The sequence below is a fragment of the Aphelocoma coerulescens genome, chromosome 1 (assembly GCF_041296385.1).
Source record: "Aphelocoma coerulescens isolate FSJ_1873_10779 chromosome 1, UR_Acoe_1.0, whole genome shotgun sequence".
In the NCBI taxonomy this organism is placed as follows: domain Eukaryota; kingdom Metazoa; phylum Chordata; class Aves; order Passeriformes; family Corvidae; genus Aphelocoma; species Aphelocoma coerulescens.
Window position 1 is genome coordinate 25,479,917 of NC_091013.1, and position 20,648 is coordinate 25,500,564.

Below are 20,648 nucleotides of genomic sequence, written 5' to 3' on the forward strand. Positions count from 1 at the left end.
AATCAAATGAGATGATTGCCGTTTAAACACCTCAACTGTGATCTGTTATTTCCAAGGATAATGTGACAAGAAATGGTTGGGAAAACATTTGCACTTGCACAGTAGTGTGTGTGTGCATATATGAAATGGATATGATTTTTTTTTGCTTGCCTATTTTTTCTTTCTATGTATATTTAAGAAATATACATAGTGCTGTGGGTATCATTGCATACATCAGAAGTCAACAGCTTTTATTTGCCCTTAATTGCAGAAAGAAAATTTTTTTATTGATTCAGCACACAGCTGCTTGGTTTGGAAAGCAGTGTTGTCACCTAAGACTAGGTTCCAGAAGGTCCATTTGAAGACTGGAATTGGAAGTGGGGAAAGAACTGATAAAGCTGGAATTGCTTCTATTGGAGCAGTAGTCAGTGTAGAATAACAGAATGAGAGTCACCTGTCATCTGGGAAGTGTGCTGGTTTTTTACATACTCCATTCTTACCTCCCTGTTAATATTCTGCCTGTCCCTCACAGCACTCACTGGGCAATTCCCCTACCTTCACCTTAATCTGCTGCTTTTGGCAATGTCAGTACAGCAGATCTATGGCACCAGTGCAGACTGGTAAGGTGTGGCATTAGAGGTAGCAGAGCAGCAGTTGTTTGGGTGGGAAAGAATTGGGATTTAATTTGGGTAGATAGATGGAAATGAAAGAGCAGAGTCTGACTTTCTCATGCTTCTTGAACACTGATCTTATTTTGCATTTCTGCTTCAAATGAAGACCTAATCTTCTGTACTATCACAGGTATGGTGGCTCATAACATGGCCACTTACCTGACTTCAGTCCTTGGATATTGCCAGGCCTTGAAAAATTAAACAACTGTCCTTACTATGTTTGACCAACTACCCTAGAGATCTGAAAGTATTTAACTGGGAGGATGGGCTCAGGTGTGTAGGAAGAGATGTGTGAGGGGTCAGAATAGGCTAGGCTGTGTCACTGTTAGCCTCTTGGCCCTGTTTTTCTGTGAGTTAATTCACCACGTGGTTTAACAAGTGACAAGGGGTATGGGCACAGGAAAAAAATGTACTTTGACAGTCTCCTTCAATGGATGCAAGATGTTGCTGCTGACTTAGAAATCAGCAGCCCTGCTCTGCATGAGAACCTTTGCATTTTTTCCCCCTGCATTTTCCTCTTCACGGTGGTGACACAAACACTTCTGTTGGCTGTGTTGTGAGCTGGTAGAAAAATTACCTGCTTGAAAAACCTAACCCTACAAAAGATTTTTTCTTCTGAAGCTGTTTCCTGACCTGGCTCATGAAGCAGCTGTACAAAAGACTGTGTCATTGCAAGGGAGGGAAAGGATAAGGTACAGATGTGATGGGGAAGGGGCTGTTGCTTTTTACATTGGTGCTGGATCATGCTGGCTTACTGTGTTTGTTTACTGCTCTGTGCCCAGTCAAATCCTCCCCAGACCAGAACTGACTCTGTATTTCAAAAGAACCTGACTTCCTTTTCAAAAAATTCTACTTTCAAACTATATTTTGTTACTCAAAATTCTTAACTGAGACTGCCTAGAAACTTAAAAACCACTTCAAAATTGTATTGTAACCATTCAAACATTATTATATGCTGAGTGTAATTTATACCTAAACCCCAAACAAATTTGAAGAAAAAAAAAAAAAGAAAAAACCCAACTTTGGTGCCTTTTTAACAATATTTTCTCTTTTCCTTCTCTTCCCATCACCTTTTTGCTTTTATTTCATGTGTTTGGTTGTGGCTATTCCTTACGTTCTCCTCCTCATCCCACCTCTGCCTATCCACATCCACCATTTCATTTCACCTATACATCCTTAGCATGGCAAGGCACTGACCTGATGCATAATCACGTCTTGGCTGATGATGACCAATCAAGTCTAGACTCCTTGGGTCGTCGCAGTAGTCTTTCTCGTTTGGAGCCTTCAGACCTCTCAGAAGACTCTGACTATGACAGTATATGGACAGCCCATAGTTACAGAATGGGGTCTACATCTCGTAAGAGCTGTTGCTCATATATCTCTCACCAGAACTAATGCACTTCTGAGCTTTTTCTTAACAAATGCTTGTTGTATCACAGCCTGCTTTTCTTAGATGTTTTCTTGCTGTTCCTTGTCTCTTTAATGTGATATTTTAACAACTTCTGAGGGAGCTCCTGAAACTTCAGTTATACCTGGTGGAAGGCTCTATTGTCAATTCAATACACATACGAATAAGTCATTCTAAAAAGTGTATATCCTGTTAAGGATGATACTTCTTGAGGGTTTTTTTAACTGACAGATGTTAATTTGTAGCTCTGAATGGTCTTTTTTTTTTTTTCTTTTGACTTGGTCAGTGTAGTAGCAGGTCCTTTATTTTCTTTTTTTTTTTTTCATTTTGGATAAGCACATTTTTATATTTTGTACTGAAACCATACTGGTTTGAGAGCTGAGTGCCAGCTATACGGAAATACCTTAGCGGTAGTGGTTGGATTTTCTACATATTATTAACAAAGTACAAAGCTGGTAGAGTAAGTAAAATGCAGCTTAAAAATAAGCAGTACAAGAGCTGTAAAATCATTCAGATATTCATGTATCTGGCCTATTTGTTTGGAAGAGCATTTGCTAATCCATAAAAAATTCTGGTTTTATACTGCTGTCTTTTGCTCATTGCTTAAAATGTTTATATGAAGGACCTCACTGCTCTTTCCCCACCCCAGTCTGGCAATTGTCATGAAAACCTGGCAGTCCATGCTCATTACATGCAGTGTTTTGGTACTCTCATGTTACCTGTGGTCATACTGTCACTTTACTGTATGCAGTAGTGTGGCAGAAAGCAGGGTTTAGATGTTTACTTGCCTGTTAAAATGCACAACTGTCAACTCTCAATTGACCATTCTTCTTGAAAAGACGAGATGAAAATGGTTCCCCTGATGGAGGCTCCAGTGTTCAGCATCTGAAACTCTAGGTACAACTGTGATCAAATTGGCTTGTTTGAAGTTCTGAATAATAGAATGCTTGGCTTTTGGGTTGTACTGTTTGGAGCATGTCTGTGACAGATTTTATCGTGTTTTGTAACTTCTCTCATAAGTAGGTTTGTTTTCAGCAGCAGCTCTTCACTTACAGTCATGTTGGCTTTTTCAGAGAACTGTGACATGCTGTGCACAGCTGAAGGTCCCAAACGTGCACCTGGGGCACTGCTGGGGTGAAGTGTGTGTGTGTGTGTTCTGTCTTGTTGCTAAAGTAATTGGCATCAAAACAAAAATAGCATGTTTTCCAAATCTTTGTAAGCATTTGGGAAAAGTGTGATGAAAGGACAGAAACAGTTCTCAGTTTCTCCAGGGTTCCCAAGTGCAACACCCTTATCCCTTTTCACATAAGCATGTTATCCAGTGTTCAGATACTACTCTGTGAACAAGTTCAGAGTAATCGTGATGAAATTTAACTGCAGCCTGCAAACTTGATCACACTGTTTAAAAGATAATCAAAACTTTTCTGCAGGTTACATGATCAGAAAGTTGTAATTGCTAGATGTGCATGATTCCAGAAGGTGGTCAGTGTGGAGAAGATGTTTCAGGGCAGTTCACGTCTTCAATTTACGTTCAGTCTTGTTTGATCCCCTGCTTTATCCTCTCTCATTGTTGTTGGCATTCTCTAATATGACTATCAAAAGCAGTACTGCTTACCAAGGAGAGTTTTCAGGCATACATTTTACTGCTGGTCATATATTAATGTAATGACCAGGAATTTTTCTATGTTGAACCTTTTTCAAATGGAGGAGTCTTGCTTTGAGAAATGAGATAAGTATACGTGCTCCATATCATTTCACAGCACATTTGTAACCCACTTCACTCCCTTCTTCCTTTCAGTCAGTTTTCTTGTTTTGTTTTTTTTTTTAACATATATGGAAAGTATGGATTGTTTTTTGCCCTGTTTCTTATGCTGTGGTGTTCTAGTTGAATAATGTTTTCTGCACTGGATAAATGATAATTCCTTTATGTCTGTTTCATGTTATATAGTGTAAATATGAGTTTGTAATACAGTTGTTGCACTTGAACTTTCCTTATCACACAGAAAGTTTTGTTATCCAGATCCGAAGATTTTGACTTTCTATGCACCAAAGCTTTGACGGTTTACCACCATTAATTATTGTAGCATTTAAGTCATTAAGTACTATCATAATTAGGATCTCTCATATTGTGTATTCTCATATTAACAGCACATTTAAAACCATTCTATGTCTTCAGTGTTACAGGCTGTAAGCTATTGTGAACTGATCAGGAGTATTAATGCAAAATGCTTGAAACAAACAAACAAAAAAAAAAAGGCAAATGTGGAAATGGTGGTATTCAGTCCAAAGGTTCAGTGTTTCTATTTTTGTGGAACTTTAGTCATGGTAATAACAGTACCTTATGTTTATGCAATTCTGTAAATTGTATGTGTACAGTTACAAATACACTGGAAGGATGGAGAACCTGAATTGGAAGGTAGGTTCAAGCCATTGTCAGGCCCTCTTCTCATGGCTTATGCAGTGTTTCCATAAATTAGTGCTTACCATAAACTAAAGCCAACCAATATTAATTTGGTGTTTTGCATAATCTTGCCAAAACACAGTAATGTGTATATAGTGAAGTAAAACATAGAAAGAATAATATATATTGTGCACTTCATTGTGAATGGGAGAAGCCATCTTCAGTAGGTGACTGCTTTTGGAAAATGCAAAATGGATGTATATCTGAATGTTTCATTGTACTGTACAGTATGCATATTGTTTGTGGTTGCATATATCAAGTGTTTTGTTTTATATAAAAAGGACATCTGTTATGTACAGTTGAAATAAATTTTGCATTTGCTAGACTGTGACTTTAATATTTAATTATTACACAGGGGGAAAGGACAGCAGAACTTGTAACTTAACACATCCTCTTCTCCCTATGCCTCCTTTCTCTTCCTTCCTTATTCCCAGAGGAATCAAATGCTGACGTGAAAGACCTTTTTTGACATGTGTGTAATCTTTGTTTAATGTAGTTGACATCTACAGGAAATTCAATGTAATGTGAAGTATGTATTCTTCTATATCCTTCTTTTTTAAAAAATAATTTCAGAGACATTGCCATCTATAAATTGTTCTTCTGTTGCCTCCCTCTCCTGTTAAACTGTTTTTATTTTCCTCCTTTTAGTGGTTATTTTTTTGTGTGTGTGTTTTTTGTTGGTTTTTTTTTTGGTTTTTTTTTGATTGGTATAGTGGGCTGAATTATTGGAACAATCTAAAACCTACTTCTGCAGATCCTGTTGCCAGAGAGAAATTTTATGAATATACTAAAGGTGTATATAACCTTATGTGTTTTCATGATTTAATATTACATTTAATATTTTTCTTTTTAAAGCAAGAGTTATCCATAGTGTTTCTACTTAAAAGATGCTCACATGAGTGAATTTAAACAAATCAATAAGCTGATATATGTGCTAAAATGTTTACATCAGAATAAATTTAATAATCACTCCTCTCTATTAAAAGGTCATAACTTTGTTTTGCTATAGACTAGCAAATTTGCTTTGTAGCAGCTCTAGTCCTGCAGCCGTCTGGTTGGAAGTTTTCATACTGGTTGGTGAAATACAGAAAGTTTAGTGGGGTAGCTCTTTCCAAATGTTGTCTTAGAAATCTCCCATGTCTTCAGATGGTGTATTTGTATTTTCAGATTATTCATTCTGTTCTTATATGACTAACACTTACATATGAAGTTATATTTCGGTCCACTTTAATTGTTTCCATTTTACTCATCTAAGCATATTGCTGACAAATGCCTAAATCAGTCATCTGAGTCATGTGGATTTTTTTTTTCCTGTTTGTGTATCTCTATTAGTTAAAAAAAAAGACAAAACAACTTCATGCCCAGTCCTTTTTTGTTATTCCCAAGAATTTGCAAATGATGGTGTATCTTATACAGTGAACTAAAGTTTAGCTGATATTTGGATTCTGGTTTGTATTTTCTTTACAAAGACATTAAAGGGTACCCTTTTGATTTTAGCAGATCTGTAGCACAGATTTTTCTGATTTCTAAATCTCAACACAGGCAGAGTCTGGGAGCTACCATTTTTTGGATTCTTTGTATTAGGACCTCATGAAAAATTTATTAAGAAAGAGTAGGTTAATTTGGCAGGTGTGCTCATCCATCTTTAATGTAACGAATGCAGTGAAACACTGAATATTTAAAATGGCAAGTAACTTTTTTGTCTAACATTTACTTCACTAGGAAATGTACATGTCTGTACATGCCAGTGGTTAATCTAAACAGTTGTGTATATTCACACTTGTTTTTCAGTGGCAAGTAATGCTTCTTTCTTTGAAACTCAAGTAAATTTAATTTCTGAGAGCTTCTTAGCTTGTAAAGTTGGTGAAAAACAGAACTGTATATTTACAAGTACTGTTTCAAATTTTTGACCTTTATCCTTGTCTTGTTCCACTCCTTACCTCTCCTAATCACAGTAAAAGGTATGAAGAAGTGAAGAAAACTATAATACTTAAAAGCTGTTCAACAGAGTCTTTGCTCATGGCCTCAGATTATGCTGTGCACTTCTGGAAATTAACCACCATCCCCACACATCTGACTTCCATAGCTTAAATTAGGACACTCATAGTCTTCTGTGCCTATGAGCCTTCTCCTCCCATTCACCAGCTGGAGGAAGCTGTTCTTGGTTGACTGAGGAGAGCTGGCTTTTAACTTGATGCCCTGAAATTAGCTATTTTAAGCAGGTGATGTGGATATCCACCTCCATTTTACTCTTGGTTTAAATGGTTCCTGGACAGACAAGGTCTTTGAACATAGGCAGAAATTTAATATCCAGTTAAAGTGGAAAGGTTTCTGAATTTCATCCTCCTTTTCTTACTTCCCTCCTACAAAACTTCTGGACTCTCTTCATGTTTGTCTGCTGAGTGATTCAAAACAAAGGACCGACCAGACTGTTTACCAGTACAGCTCTTTCTGAAGCCTCGCTTCTGTCAGGAACCAGGATGGTTCCATATTAAAATAGCATGGTGTCCAGAGAAATTGTGGATGCCTCATCCCTGGAAGTGCTCAAGCCTGTTCGGATTGGGCTTTGAGCAACCTGGTCTAGTGGAAGGTGTCCCTGCCCAAGGCAGGGGGGTTGACTCCGTGTCAACCATTTTGTAAGATATCAAGCTCCTTTTGGGGGAGAGTGAATAAAAGGCTGAGGTTGTGAGTTAGGATTACAAACAGACATCAGTGAGAACCTCTGTGGCATTCAGCCTCTGCTATAGTATCTTCCTGGTTTGGTGTTAGAACGGGCTAAATTTGCTAAACCTATAATTTAGGGTATAGTATTCTCAAAAAGCATTGTAATCCTTTATTCTCCACTCTAGGACTGAGAGATACTGATATTGAATAGATACCCTTATTTTTTTGGATGGAATTTAATTTATGGAAACTTAGTTGAATCTTGATTGTAGTGGTCAGCTGTTTGCCTTAATTATTCAGCAGACTTCTAAACAGTGGGGTCATTCTTCCAAGACCCTAGATTTAACAGTTCCATGTTGAGAAATTACAGCAACTTACTTGGGCTTAATATTTGTTTGCTGATCTTGAAGTAATGGTTTGGGTTTGTCAAACATCCTTTCTTGTCCCATCCACCTTCCTTCCCTGAATACCCTCCCCCTGCCAAAAAAAACCCCAAACCAAATGAAACACTGTTTTGTGTAGCTTGGGGTGTGGAGTGTCCATCTTTAAAAAAATGCAAACCCAAACTAAACCAAAAAACAGCAACAACAACAAATCCCCACACAAAAACTCCCCAACAAACTAACTGACTGGTACCTGTGGTTATGGTGTGTCAAGGTGTATTAGGCAGTTGTTTGAGGTCAATTTAAATATAGTCATTTGGCCTTTTTTACTTGGAATAGTGTCTTGTAATAAAATTCAGTGTGAAACTTGGATGCTTAGGATTGAAGAATAGTAGATATGGCAAACGAAAGTAACTTGATTCTTCCACCCTATTTCATGAAAATGTGGAGTATGTCTCAAAGGTGTTTAGGATTATCTAAGCTGCTGGAACCTCCTTGACTGTCCTTTCAGTATTAATTCAGTGGGAAGTGCCCACTGTACTGTAACACAACCCTTTCTTCATGTCCTGAAGCTGTAGCTTTTGCAGAGGGAAATGGTTACACAGAGGATAGGCATATAGAACCTGATGAAGGCACAAGGTGCAATTTAGGGGATATTGCTGAGTGCCAGTGATGAGATGACTCTGCTTGAAGTTCCTTCCAGATGTCTAATTGCAAAAAAAGCACCTTAAAAAAAAAATAGGATAGCTGCTGGCATAAATGGTGCAGAAAAGCAGGATTTTGAAATAGCTTCCTTTTGCCTTTAAAACTTGACACTTCATCTCTGATGTTACTGTGCATGTACTGATTTGATGACTGGATCCTTTGTGGGAGGGTAGATGTGTTTGTACCTTTGATACTCAGCAAGTGCTTGTGGGGTGTAGGAAAAAAAATTGCAATAAAGAAAAACCCACCAAAGCTCAAAAAACCCAAAGCACGAGAAAGGAGAAAGTGTGGGGGGTTTTGCATAAGTACGAACCATAAGAGCAGCGAGAGTTCTGACATACAAGCAAGGGTTTGTATTACCAAGGGTGTTGGAGCGATGAAGGCGAGAGTGAGACTTGTGTTCCACTGTAGCTGCTGTCCCATGGCACAGGAAGGTCAGTGCTCACAGCAGCAGTTTTGCATTGTGTGTGTTTGTGTAGTGTGAGGTCTCCTTGTATGTATAGTGTTGGTGAGCTGCTTTGTGTGTCTCAGCAGTGTTGTGTGCTGTGCTCTGCTGTACATTCATCAGGATACGCTGCTGTAGACATCTGCTTCACATGCATGTGTGTGTATAACTGAACAGCTGGGACATTTGTTGTCAAGCTGTCTCCTCCATGCTATTTGTGCTTTGCAAGGACCCATGTTATCCTGCCCAGGCAGACAGCTGGATGCAGCTCTATAGAAAGAGAAAGATAACGCATGCTCCATTTGGGTGGAGGGAGTCATCGGTGAGAAATGCATGGCAGTTCTTTCCCCCTTGGTCAGTTCTCTCTCCCTTGGCCTGTGCTGGGCTGAGGTGTGCTCCACATCAGTACAGAGACCCAAAATGCAGTGATCTGGTAGCAGCTGCTGCCAACTAATTCCCACAACATTTAATTCAGTTCTGTTACCTGCAAGGCTAATAAGGCAGAGCAGTAAGTAATTGACTGAAATAAACATAAGAGAGCTTTTTACAGTTAGAGATTGACAGCACAAGCAGGGAAGTGTCCTTGACCTCCCTACAGAGTTTGGATATGTTTGTTTTATAGGTTGTTCCTTCTGGAAAGTAGGTGGGAGTGGAAGTGTATTAACTCTTAAAAGATCTCTTTGTTCTCTAAGAAGAACTTACAGCTTTCAAGGACGTGATTGTTTCTCAAATCTGCTGTTATCTTTATGCCATATAATTTTGACAACCATATACTGATACATTAGATCTTTACTGTAAGCTTAAGGAAACTGTTTTCTTCATTAAAAACATTTGTTATTGTTTGCTAAAATAGTTTAAGTAGCTAAACATGTAAAGCTAAGGTTGGGTCCAAACATGTACAGATAAGGTAGGGTCCCTACAAGCTCACTGTTCAGAACTCAAGACTGCAGCTGTTTAGGAAGTTAGTATTTTTTTAGTGAGTGTGATTTATTCAACCTTTTAATTTGTTTATACTATGTATTTTACCATAAACCATAAAGAAAAGTGCTGTTATCACAAAGCTGTCACAAAGCAGCTGTTCAGCAACTAATTTCTCTGGACAGGCATGTTCTCTGTAGTACCAAGTTATCAGTTTGAACTGTGAGACAAGAAATTCCTGGTTAATGAAAGTTCACTACAGTGAATTGGTAGGCAGGTGTACCTTGTTTGTTAAAACCAATGTCTTAGTTAAATTTAAGAAATGCTTTATCTGCAGTGTTTGAATTCTGTACAAGTTCTTAGACACCATTTACAGATCTTCTTAAAAAAATCCAACCTTGTAATTTGTTGCAGCCTAATTAAATAATCTTTGTAGAATACATACTTTATGTACTTATGGGTGGACGCACATTTCTGGGCTGTAGATTTTTCTAGTCAGAGCTATTTTTTTATAATCTACATTTTATCTTGATGTCATAAATTGTGATGTGTGGAAAAAGTTCTGAAGATATTGGAATGTTTTGAGTTTTTATCATCAAACCATGCAGTGCTTTTTAAAACATCTATTAAATACAAAGATTGTATTTCATTTGGTAGGAATGTATTATAGGACTAAAAGGCTATGTGTAAGAGGATTTGCATGTATATGTGTGCCACACACATGGGTGTGGTGCTTACAGTGTTTTGGGGAAAAGGGTTTTCACTTATTTTTCTTTAATTGCTGTGTCATTTGATACCACTATTCTGCTCCTTACTGACAGAGTAATGGGTTTAGAGCAGAATAGTTTCTTGGTTTTGTATCAATGTGAGATCAGAATCTGTCCTTGAGGCTTAAATCACTGTTGCTTAATCAGAGCTATGTCTTTCTTTCTCAGTCTGCCATGGGGAATTTGCACAGCTTTTACTGATGATTGAGCAGTACACTATTCCTTGAACAGTGTAACATCCCTGTCAATGACTCAGGCATTATGTCAGCAGTGGGATACGAGTGTCAGACAACCTTTTGTTGTTGTAAGGCTGTGGTTTCAAAAGTAACAAATGTGCCAGGAACTCATGTGTAGAGGGAAGGGGGAAATGGAAAGTGGTATAGCTTGGTCATGGGGGTGTATCATGCAGTGAATGAAAGAATAATCTTTGAAATGTCTCAGTGGCATTTGTGAGTTGCTCATTTTTTAATGTATTTTTACAACAGGTTCCCGTAAAGAATCAGCTCCTCAAGTCCTGCTTCCAGAAGAAGAAAAAATTATTGTAGAAGAAACTAAAAGTAATGGTCAGACTGTTATAGAAGAGAAGTAAGAAAACGTTTAATGAATGATGAATTAAAGTAGTAAATTTTGCACTCTTCTTCCTCCTCCTGTCTCCCATTATAGTAGGGTCTGTGTGGTATGTTTGTAGTTGGAGCAGAGTTGTTTGGAGTATGCTGCCAGTCCTCTAAGTGCAGTTGGCCTTCATTTAAATGTCTGGTTTCTTTGTATATGCTGTGCAACTTTTTCCACCCGTGCCAAGAAGTGATGGGCTTCACTTACAAATAATTTTTCCAAGTGCTGTTGGATTTCAGTATTAAATTGGTGTCATCCTTCTTGTTAGCGTGTGGCGTCGTTCTACTTTTTTGGTAAAGTGTATGTTGGAAATGAAACTACTGTTCTGTTGTAGAAAGCTGTAATACAGAAACCAGTAGAGGTCTCTTAAGTGCTTGAGAGGTGTTTCTTTTCACAGAAGCTGGTAACAAGTCCTTGCCTTAGTGGATATAAATCAGGATTAGACAATGTATTTTTTTAACACAGGTTCGAAATTAGCTATTAGCTGTGGAGTATGGGATGTTTTCTATTTAATTGCATTTCATTTTACAGTTTTGTCTAATAATAGATTTAGATGTGTATTTCTGAAAACTGTTGTTACAGATGATCTTCTTTTTTCATTTTAGAAGCCTTGTTGACACAGTATATGCATTAAAGGATGAAGTACAGGAGTTAAGACAGGTTGGTAACTTGCTACATATATAGCAACATGGAGAAGGAAAAGATGGAAGACTTGTTTTAAAACTAAATATGGCTTGCAAGTTCACTTTGACAGTCATGAACTTGAATTTTGGACTAGATTTACTTTCAGAAGTAAAATACCATTTGCTGAAAAGCACTCCCTGTTGTTGTTGTCAGTCCTTTGAGAATAGCATTGAGTATTGTTTCTCTGAGGTGAATTACTAAGCTGTTTTTGGATGTTGCAGCTTCTAAAATGGTGCAAGTGTTAAACAAATTCAGTTGTGCTGTATCACCAGCAAAGTAAGCTTACAGTGACTGAGAAATTGTAGTTGCTTGAGAATGCTAATAAAGGCCTAAATAGAACCAGATATTTATAGTTCTAAAATGATACAATCTTACAGTAACCTGAACACCTCTTATCAATCAGTTCTTAGAACCGCTCATTTCCAGACAGGAGTCCTTTTCAGTGCTTATCACATGGCTTTTTTAAAATGAGGGCTTCACGTTAGCTCTGGGTGCTTCTTTGTCACTTGTTTTAAATATTCACCATGAATAAATAAAAATATCTTCTTATCAGGACATAGCTTGTTTTAACCATGCTAATGGTGCTGCATGTAGTCTTTGCTTAATGTGTAGGTGAAAAAAAGCATTGGGTTTTCCTCACTCTGCAAGGTGTGAATTTGCTTACCAGTCTGACTCCAGAAGTTGGATAAAATTTCCTGTGTTAATGTAAAAAGGATTTGTATTCAAATTTCTTCAGGTCTAGGGCTATAAATGTGAATTCTTTGCCATCTGTAAGCATGCCCAGTATTTCTAAGGATGTAATGCATATTCCTTGAAATAGGACAGTTGATGTGTTGCATACTTAAGTTCTGCTGTGTTCAGCATATAAAGAATGAGTATCCCAGGTTAGACGTGAATTTGACGGTCTTTTTAAAAACACGGTTCACATAATAAAAGCAGCAATAATAGCCCACTAATACTCCTGTGGCCTCCTGCTTTTGTACAGAGAGCAAATGTACAGCCTCACTGAGGCTCTGCTCAGCTCCATGGCACTTAAACAGAAAGTCACCTTTTCCTGAGCTTCATGCAACAGCTCTCTTTTCTGGAGCCTTTCCAAATAGATGTTCTTCAGAATCTTACATCTTCCAAAGATAAGACATATTAAAGCCTGATTTCATTCTCTTATATATCAAGAATTCAGGAATCTCATCTTAAAAGCATTCATTGGTTCACTGCTGTGATGCTACTAACCAGAGAAGTGGCAGAAATAATGTCTGAGCTGGCCAGGGCTTTATGGATAAAGGCTCTCTGGGAGTACATAGCATCCTGGTTGGTGTAGACACCAGACTGCAAATAGCAGCTTCCATAGGTTATTTGTAGTTGTTGTTCCACAGGCAATGTACATGAATAGTATGGTCCTGAATTGGCTGACTTAATAACTTAAATCTACATGAAATAATGAACTTTGCGAGTTTCTCAACAGGCTTGAGGAGGGAATGGAGTTAATGAGGTGACAGACCTCATTAACTTGGTTGTGTGTATAGACAAGAGAACAAGAAGCTGGAGAGCAGTGCCATGGAAAGGGACCTGGCGGTCCTGGTGGATGACAAGCTGAACCTGAGTCAGCAGTGCCCTGGCAGCCAGGAGGGCCAACCCTGTCCTGGGGGGCATCAGGCACAGCATCACCAGCCGGGCAAGGGAGGGGATTGTCCTGCTCTGCTCTGCTCTGGGGCAGCCTCACCTCGAGTGCTGGGGGCAGCTTTGGGTGCCACATTATAAAAAAGGTATTGAACAAGTAGAGAGTGTCCAAAGAGGGGCCATGAGGATGGTGAAGGGCCTTGAGGGGAAGCTGGCTGAGGTCACTTGGTCTGTTCAGCCCGGAGAAGAGGAGGCTCAGGGGAGACCTCATTGAGATCTTCAACTTCTTGTGACAGGAAGCAGAGGAGCAGGTACCGATCTCTTCTGGTGACCAATGACAGGACTTGAGGAAACAGCATGAAGCTGAGTCAGGGTAGGTTTAGGTGGGATATCAGGAAAAAGGTTTTCACCCAGAGGGTGGTTGGGCACTGGAACAGACTCCCCAGGGAAGTGGTCACAGCACCAAACCTGTCTGAATTCAGGAAGCATTTGGACAATGCTCTGAGGCACATGATGTGATTCTTGGAGTGTCCTGTGCAGGGCCAGGAGTTGGACTTAATGATCTTGATGAGTCCCTTCCAATTCAACTCATATTCTATGATTTTATGATTCTATCCTGTTTCTAGAAATGTCTGTAAATGACAGCTAATGGGAGTTCAGTTGGACCCTTGGATTGCAGGCCTGTGTTTGTTAAACACTGTTAGACTTATCTTGGGGCCTTCTTTAAATGTTTTCTTTATCTTCTGGTTGCTTCCCTACTGTTCCCAGCATCACCTTGACCTGTACAGGATTAAATAGTGTAAGCATTCCTGTGGATTGGTCTGTCACCCTTACGGTCCTGTTGTTCATTTATTTCAATACTGCCTGATGGCACTAAACAGTGAGAACTCACTTTTGAATAAACATGTGGAGAGATGGTGTTCCTTGAAATTCAGACTTCTCTTAGACTGCTGGTAGTCATCAGTCTAGTTTAAAATTTAGTCACAGAACGCTTTTCAGAGAATGTAATGGTTTTCAGGATACTCCTCTCAACTATTTACATTCCTAATGAAGCAAGTTAATTTGCATTAAGTTTTAAGAAGCTTTTGGGATATTGAAACCAGTTAAAATCACAGGAGGTTCTTACAGGGGATATTTAGTCTGCTTATTGCTCCATTTCCCTTCTCCATTAGCAACAAATATATTCTACTCCTCATTGATCAGATTTGAGCAGAAGAGTTCAAGATTAGTGGCCATCTGTTACTAGCACTTTCTGTATAAAGGGCCCCCAAGTACAAATAAGAAGTAGCTCAGTTTCCATTTGGTGGCTTTTGTTGCATTGTGTGAAATAACTGTGTGTAACTTGTGAAGATTTAATAGAAGCTTTGCTTTTGAACAGCTGCTATCGGTTTTACTGAGAAGAGCCTTCAGAATTTGTAATTGACAGTGTATGTGTAGTCAGATCTGTTAAAAGCTCCCAAAACAAACTAGTAATATCTCTGTCTCTGTTAAACAGGATAACAAAAAAATGAAGAAATCATTAGAAGAGGAACAAAGAGCTCGCAAGGACTTGGAGAAGCTTGTTAGAAAAGTTCTAAAGAATATGAATGATCCGTCTTGGGATGAAACCAACTTATAACCACTTTTTTTTTTTTTCCCTTCTTCTTTCTGTTGAAAGACCAGTTGTAAAACTGAGCTGGGAAGCCTTCTGACATTAGTCAGTGTTGCATCAAGAGCACTATAAAACAGGATTTAACTGGATCTAGTGATTTCTTGCTCTGAACATACAGAAAGAGTCAAGCTATTTACTGAAGCAATCTGTACTTTAAACCTGGAGACCGTGGATCCTGAACTCTACTAAACTTAATTTGTTTGCATCCAAATTACCTCATTTTGCAGAAAGTGCAGCACCTGACTAAAAATCCATGTTTTTCAGTGGCTTTTTAATTAAATATATATTTTTCATGTAAATAGCTGTAATTTAGAATGCATATGTGATTGATGTATCAGGGCTGATATGTTGGGGTTTTTTTTCTTGTGTTATTATAATGGTCACAAGTGTTAGAAATGATGGCAGTACTGTCTTACCTAAGAAAGGTCAGAGTTTTGTGGATAATTATGAATTAGTCCCAAATTACCCACTTACCACACATGCAAATTTAAACCCCTATTTTTCCTATTTACCACTATATTTAAATCCTTTACTGTTACCTGTTACTTTAAACAGTTTACAGTTCCTTAAGAACAGTATTAAAATACAGGAGATTGTTTATTGACAGTATAAACAATTTTTAATAAATCTAATGCCCACAATTTACATTCACATACACTTGTTTGGCAGACTAATCTATTGTGCTTTGGCCACCAAAAGACTGATGTACTTGCCTGCTTTTTATGACTGTGATTTTTAGGTGTTTATGTACTACATTTTCTATTGTTGTGCTTAAACATACAGCTGGCTGATAACAGATCATACAGTTTGTTAAAGGAAAAAAATCAAATCTAATCCAGAATTTTGTGAATAAATTGTTGCTATTTATATTTTATGGTCACAGCAATTAAATTTTAGCTAACCTTTGTGCATAAGACACATGGGCTAGGCCAAACTTCATTCAGAGCTTTGTTTCTATACCACTATATAAGATTCTCTGTTTGGAGTTCCCATACTGTGGAAGCAGTCATTCCTTTCCCACCCTGTTTTCTTTGCATGTTGCTAATTTCTGTCCTATTGGGGTTTAAATGGAAAGAAATGTGGAAGTAAGATTTTTTAAATTGTACTGTAATTCATAATTTGCACTGCTGACAGATTTTAAAATACATAAAGGAACATTAATTCCCTAGTTTGATAGGTGCAATTACTGCAGTTTCTTGTATTTAAGATAGGAGATGATACATCACTGCAAACAGTGAGCTTCAGATGGAGCACTTAAAATACTAATCCCATTAAAACTCATTGTTTTTTCATGGATTTCATCAAACTTTGGATTCGACTCCAGACAGTGCAGCTTTCTGAGGGGTTTGTGTTCAGCTGAGTCAGAAGTGCAGGTATAGCACAGACTTGAGTCACACCTTTTGTCATTCTGATTTTCTACTGCTCTTTAACTCCTGCTAAATGTAATGCTCAGACTTGAGCAAATGTTTGTACAAACTTTAGAGTTGGAGCCAGGATGATTTAGGTTGTAAAAATTGTCACACACATTTTGAATCTAATGACAAATCTATTTTTAAAGCTATCCACTTTTTTCAGTCAAGAACAGCTTTTTTAAAATAGGAAATTCTGTCAGTGATTACATACTTGAGAAACAATTCTGTGGGAATGGATGCTTCATAATCTGAGTAGACAAGTTGTTTTAGAAAGCTGAATATATTTGTAGGTGTCTTGTGTTTCTGCAATTTAAAAATGTTTCCCTTTAATTCTAAAGGAGGAGAAAATGAAAAAGCCTACATTACCAGAGTTATATATATTCACAAAACTTTGAATTTGTTAATTCTTGATACAAAATCTTTCCTTGATGTTTGCAGTTGCCCAGAAATGTGGACTGACACTATATTTACCTTTGCATTTAGAAAATATTCTTGCTAAAGGCTAAGTGATACCAACCCCAGCAAATGCATACTATCATGGCCAAGCTTAGACTTGGGAATGCCAATATAATTAGAATTTTGCTAACATTTTCACTTTCTGACATCCAGGATATTTTCAGACTGGTTTTTAATTTTCAATTGAGCATATGCGAAAGGACATTCCAGAGGAAGAAGTATGAAAGGGAAACATTAACCTTTGCAGTATTTAGCAAATTTTAACTCAGGAACAACTTCCATCACAACAACTTGTTTTACATTATATTGTAAAGAGTGGTGTTGCTGTGTAAATCTGCTGACTCAGTATCTGTGATATGATAATTTCTGACAGTACCCCTATACTGACATCTAATGAACATGCCTTAAACACTGAATGATGAAACAGTTGTTAAATATGACCAGGACTTAGGGACTGATTTTATTCAAGCTGGATTGGAAGGACTAATTCTTACACAAACACACACACAAAAAAGAGGAGGCAAAAAAGAAATCTGACCTAATGTTATAGGTAGCTTTTGTCTCTAGTGCAGAGAGCAGCTTCTGGCTTTTGGGAACCAAGGAGTACCTGAACTTTTCTTCATTGATAATTTGTTACAGTGTATATAGATTGTAAATGTCACCATGGACCTTCTGAATTGTTGGAAACTTTATATAAGCATGGATAAATGGGGCACTGTTTATTTAACCTATTAAAGGGTTGTTTGTTTGCTCTCATCATTTAGGGATGAGGAGATGAAGCCATTTCTTATCCTATAGATGTGAAGCACTTTCAGTTCTGACCTGTCCAAAATGTAGCATAACATTTCTCTGTACTTACTGATGTATGTGTGTTTGTCTCACCCTGTCATGACATCTTAAAGATTGAGTAACTGACTGCTTTTGTATAAACCTTCTTAATGCAAATCATTTAGGGAATTTAGAGTATCCTGTTCACAGTGTCTGTGGAGAACTCTAGTTTAGATGTCACAATAATATCCTGGTATCCACTACTAAAGCGTTTATGCTACATTGTAATTAAACCGTGAATTTTTTCCCCCACCCTATGAAGTGTTACATTTCATCTAATATGTGGGCTATGATAAAGAAGGGAAATTGCTTTTTTTGCCTTTCATACAAATAACCACCTCTCCAATATAGTAGCTGCTATAGTATCTTGAAAGAGCTTTTTCATGGTCTTTTATAAATAGTAAATTGATGCCTGGAAAACAAAACAATGCAAGGGTTGTTTAGAGGGGTGAGAAGGAGGATTTTAACTGTCTTGCATTGAGAAATGTTCACTTCCTTTGGCAACCTGACCTGCTCAGGTATTGTAAGAAATGGAGATCAAAGACAGAAAATAGTGAAAGGAAAAGCAAGAAACACTAGAAACTGCATCAATTGAGTAAAATATGTCTACATGCATGATTTATCTGAATAGACAGAAATTTGTGATGTGTGTCATAGAGACTTTTTGTGGTTGGTGCTGCCTGAAATAGGGGAGAGGGATGATTCTTATGGTAGCAGAATTGTCTGGCTTTATGCCAGATGGTGGGATGGGTTAAGGAAAAGTGCAGGGAGTCATTTGTTTGAAAAGACGGTTTCAGCCTTTGGACAAGGCATTTGAAGGGATTAGTAACATCTTGGGTGTGTGAAATGATATATTTATTCCAGCTTAGTTTAGCAAGGAGATATACTTAGAACAGAGGACTTTAATTGTAGAGGTTTATAACTATTCTCGGAAGTCTCACTTTCCAACTTTTCTCTGGGTTCATCACTGTAAAGATGGGTATTTTACACAATTTTAAATTGTCATTTCCTTGTCACCTGAAGTGGTTTTGGGGATTTTTGTCTTTGAATGTTTTTTATTGTGGGGGGTTGACCATGGCTGGCTGCCAGACCCTCACCCAGCCACTCTCTTACTCCTCTCCCTCAGCAGGACACAGGAGAAGGAATAAGATGGAAAAGCTTGTGCATTGAGATAAAAACCACTGATTTCTTATCATTAACAAACAGAAAAATTAAGTCACCTTTCCCTTACCCCACTTCTTAGGCTGAACTTGACTCTTCCATTTCAGTTGCCCCATCTTCCCCTCTCCCCCCACCAAGCAGTGCAGGGGTGTGGAAGTGGGGGTTTTGGTCTGTCTATAACAATTCCTTTCCTGCTCCCACTTCATGCTTTTCCCTGCTCCAGTGTTGGTTTTCTCCATGGCTGGCAGTTCTTCAAGCATAGATATGCTTCAAGGTGAGTTCATACTGGGCTCAGTTCCTGCCAATGAGCCTGTCCCAGTGTGGGCTCACGATGGACTGCAGATTTCTTCAGTGCATCTGCTGCCGTGTGGAGCCCTCCATGGGTTGTAGGGGAAAACCTGCTTCACTGTGGTGGTCTCCATGGGCTTCAGGGGAGCTTTCTCCAGCACCTGTGGCACCTTGTTCCCCTTATTCTCCAACCCAGGCGTTCACATGACTTTTTGTTGTGCTTTTCCCTCACTGCTGCACTCTGAAATGTGTGTTCCTCAAGGCACTACCATTTCGTCTGAGGTTCGGCTGTGTCCTGCTTGTTGAAGGGTGTCTCAGTTACATCCTGCTGGAGCTGCTACACCTACCAGGCTCAGAAATTCAGGTGCAGAACTTGCTGTTACCCACTTTCAGTGGACACCTTCACTTGCTGTGATAGGTCATGAGAAGGGAAAAGAAGGAGCATGTAACACTTGATGATGGGAGTGAGAGGCCTGCAATAGTCAGGCAGTATGGGTTAATGTGTGTGTGTATCTGTAGATGCTCCATAAGCCCCACAGTGCTGATGCTGAAGCGTGCTAGAAAAGGGGACTTTGCCCTTTGGAGAAATGCTGAGATGAAATCTGAGATGAATCTGCTCTGCAAGGCATGCTTCATCATCTGGAAAACGGATGTAGACTTGCCATATTTTACCTTGTGTGCTCAGCACTTGAGCTTTCTCTTTAATACACACAAATCAAATACTATCTTGGAAGGGGAGCTGAGCCTGGATTTGGAACTCAATTAACCTCCTGAGCTCTCCATTGATTTGAGTGGCTGCCTTAAAACCACTGTCCAGGCCTAAATATAATTCTTGTGTCCTTAGGAGGAAATTAGAGCTACAGTCCAGCAAGTTACAATGAAAAGTTACAACCATGGTGCCAATTACTTAATGCAGGTCTTCACAGTCCAAAATTTGCTCAGGTGCTCCCATTAGTTCCTGCAGATTCTCACTGATCTCATTCCCTTTCTTTGTTGGACATGCACAGGCTCTCCTCTGTGCATGGCAGAGCTCACTTCTGTGATATTCTTTTCCCCAAGCACTGTCTTGAACGGCCATGAATCCATCCCATCCCCCATTTGTGTGGGTGTGCCATGTACATTTGCAGGCCTACCTGCTGGCTTTTCAATAACATGGCAGTGCTAACCAGCCTGGGCAAGGAAGGCCCCATGCACATTTCACTGAATCCAAAACTTAGCACTGTACCAGCTGCTAAGAAGAAAATGAACTCTGTCCCAGTTGAAACCAGGACAAACCTTTCCCTAATGTCCATTCTGCTGTCATATGTAGGCCTGGTAAGATTCCCCAAACAATTTATTTTTTTCTTAGTGTATTGCTCAGGCTTTGCTAGCCATCTCTTGTCAGTCAAGCAGCCTATGATAGCTGTGTGTTTGCAGTAGACATAGATGAACAATACAGAAATAGCATGTTTTTGCAATATTTTTCCAGCAGGGGACTGTGTTAGCTTCTGCTTTGTCAGAAACTACTTGATTTCCCTGCATTTGTTAATATCTGTAAT

General features: G+C 38.6%; 1 protein-coding gene across 8 annotated transcripts in view; it reads left to right on the forward strand.

Annotated features, from left to right (window-relative positions):
- The window catches only part of ARHGEF7 (Rho guanine nucleotide exchange factor 7), a 119,300-nt gene extending 101,519 nt beyond the window's left edge, over positions 1–17,781 (forward strand). For 5 of the 8 annotated variants that reach the window (XM_069004168.1, XM_069004215.1, XM_069004220.1 and 2 more), the window contains 3 exons: positions 10,887–10,986; positions 11,619–11,673; positions 14,810–17,781. In XM_069004168.1, coding sequence (XP_068860269.1) covers positions 10,887–10,986; positions 11,619–11,673; positions 14,810–14,932 — 278 coding nt within the window. In that variant the 3' untranslated portion in view covers positions 14,933–17,781. Of the gene's footprint in view, positions 1–1,830; positions 2,008–10,886; positions 10,987–11,618; positions 11,674–14,809 lie in introns of all 8 variants that reach the window. The other 3 variants (XM_069004229.1, XM_069004190.1, XM_069004198.1) reach the window with 3 other exon arrangements.
- Positions 17,782–20,648: the final 2,867 nt, after the last annotated feature.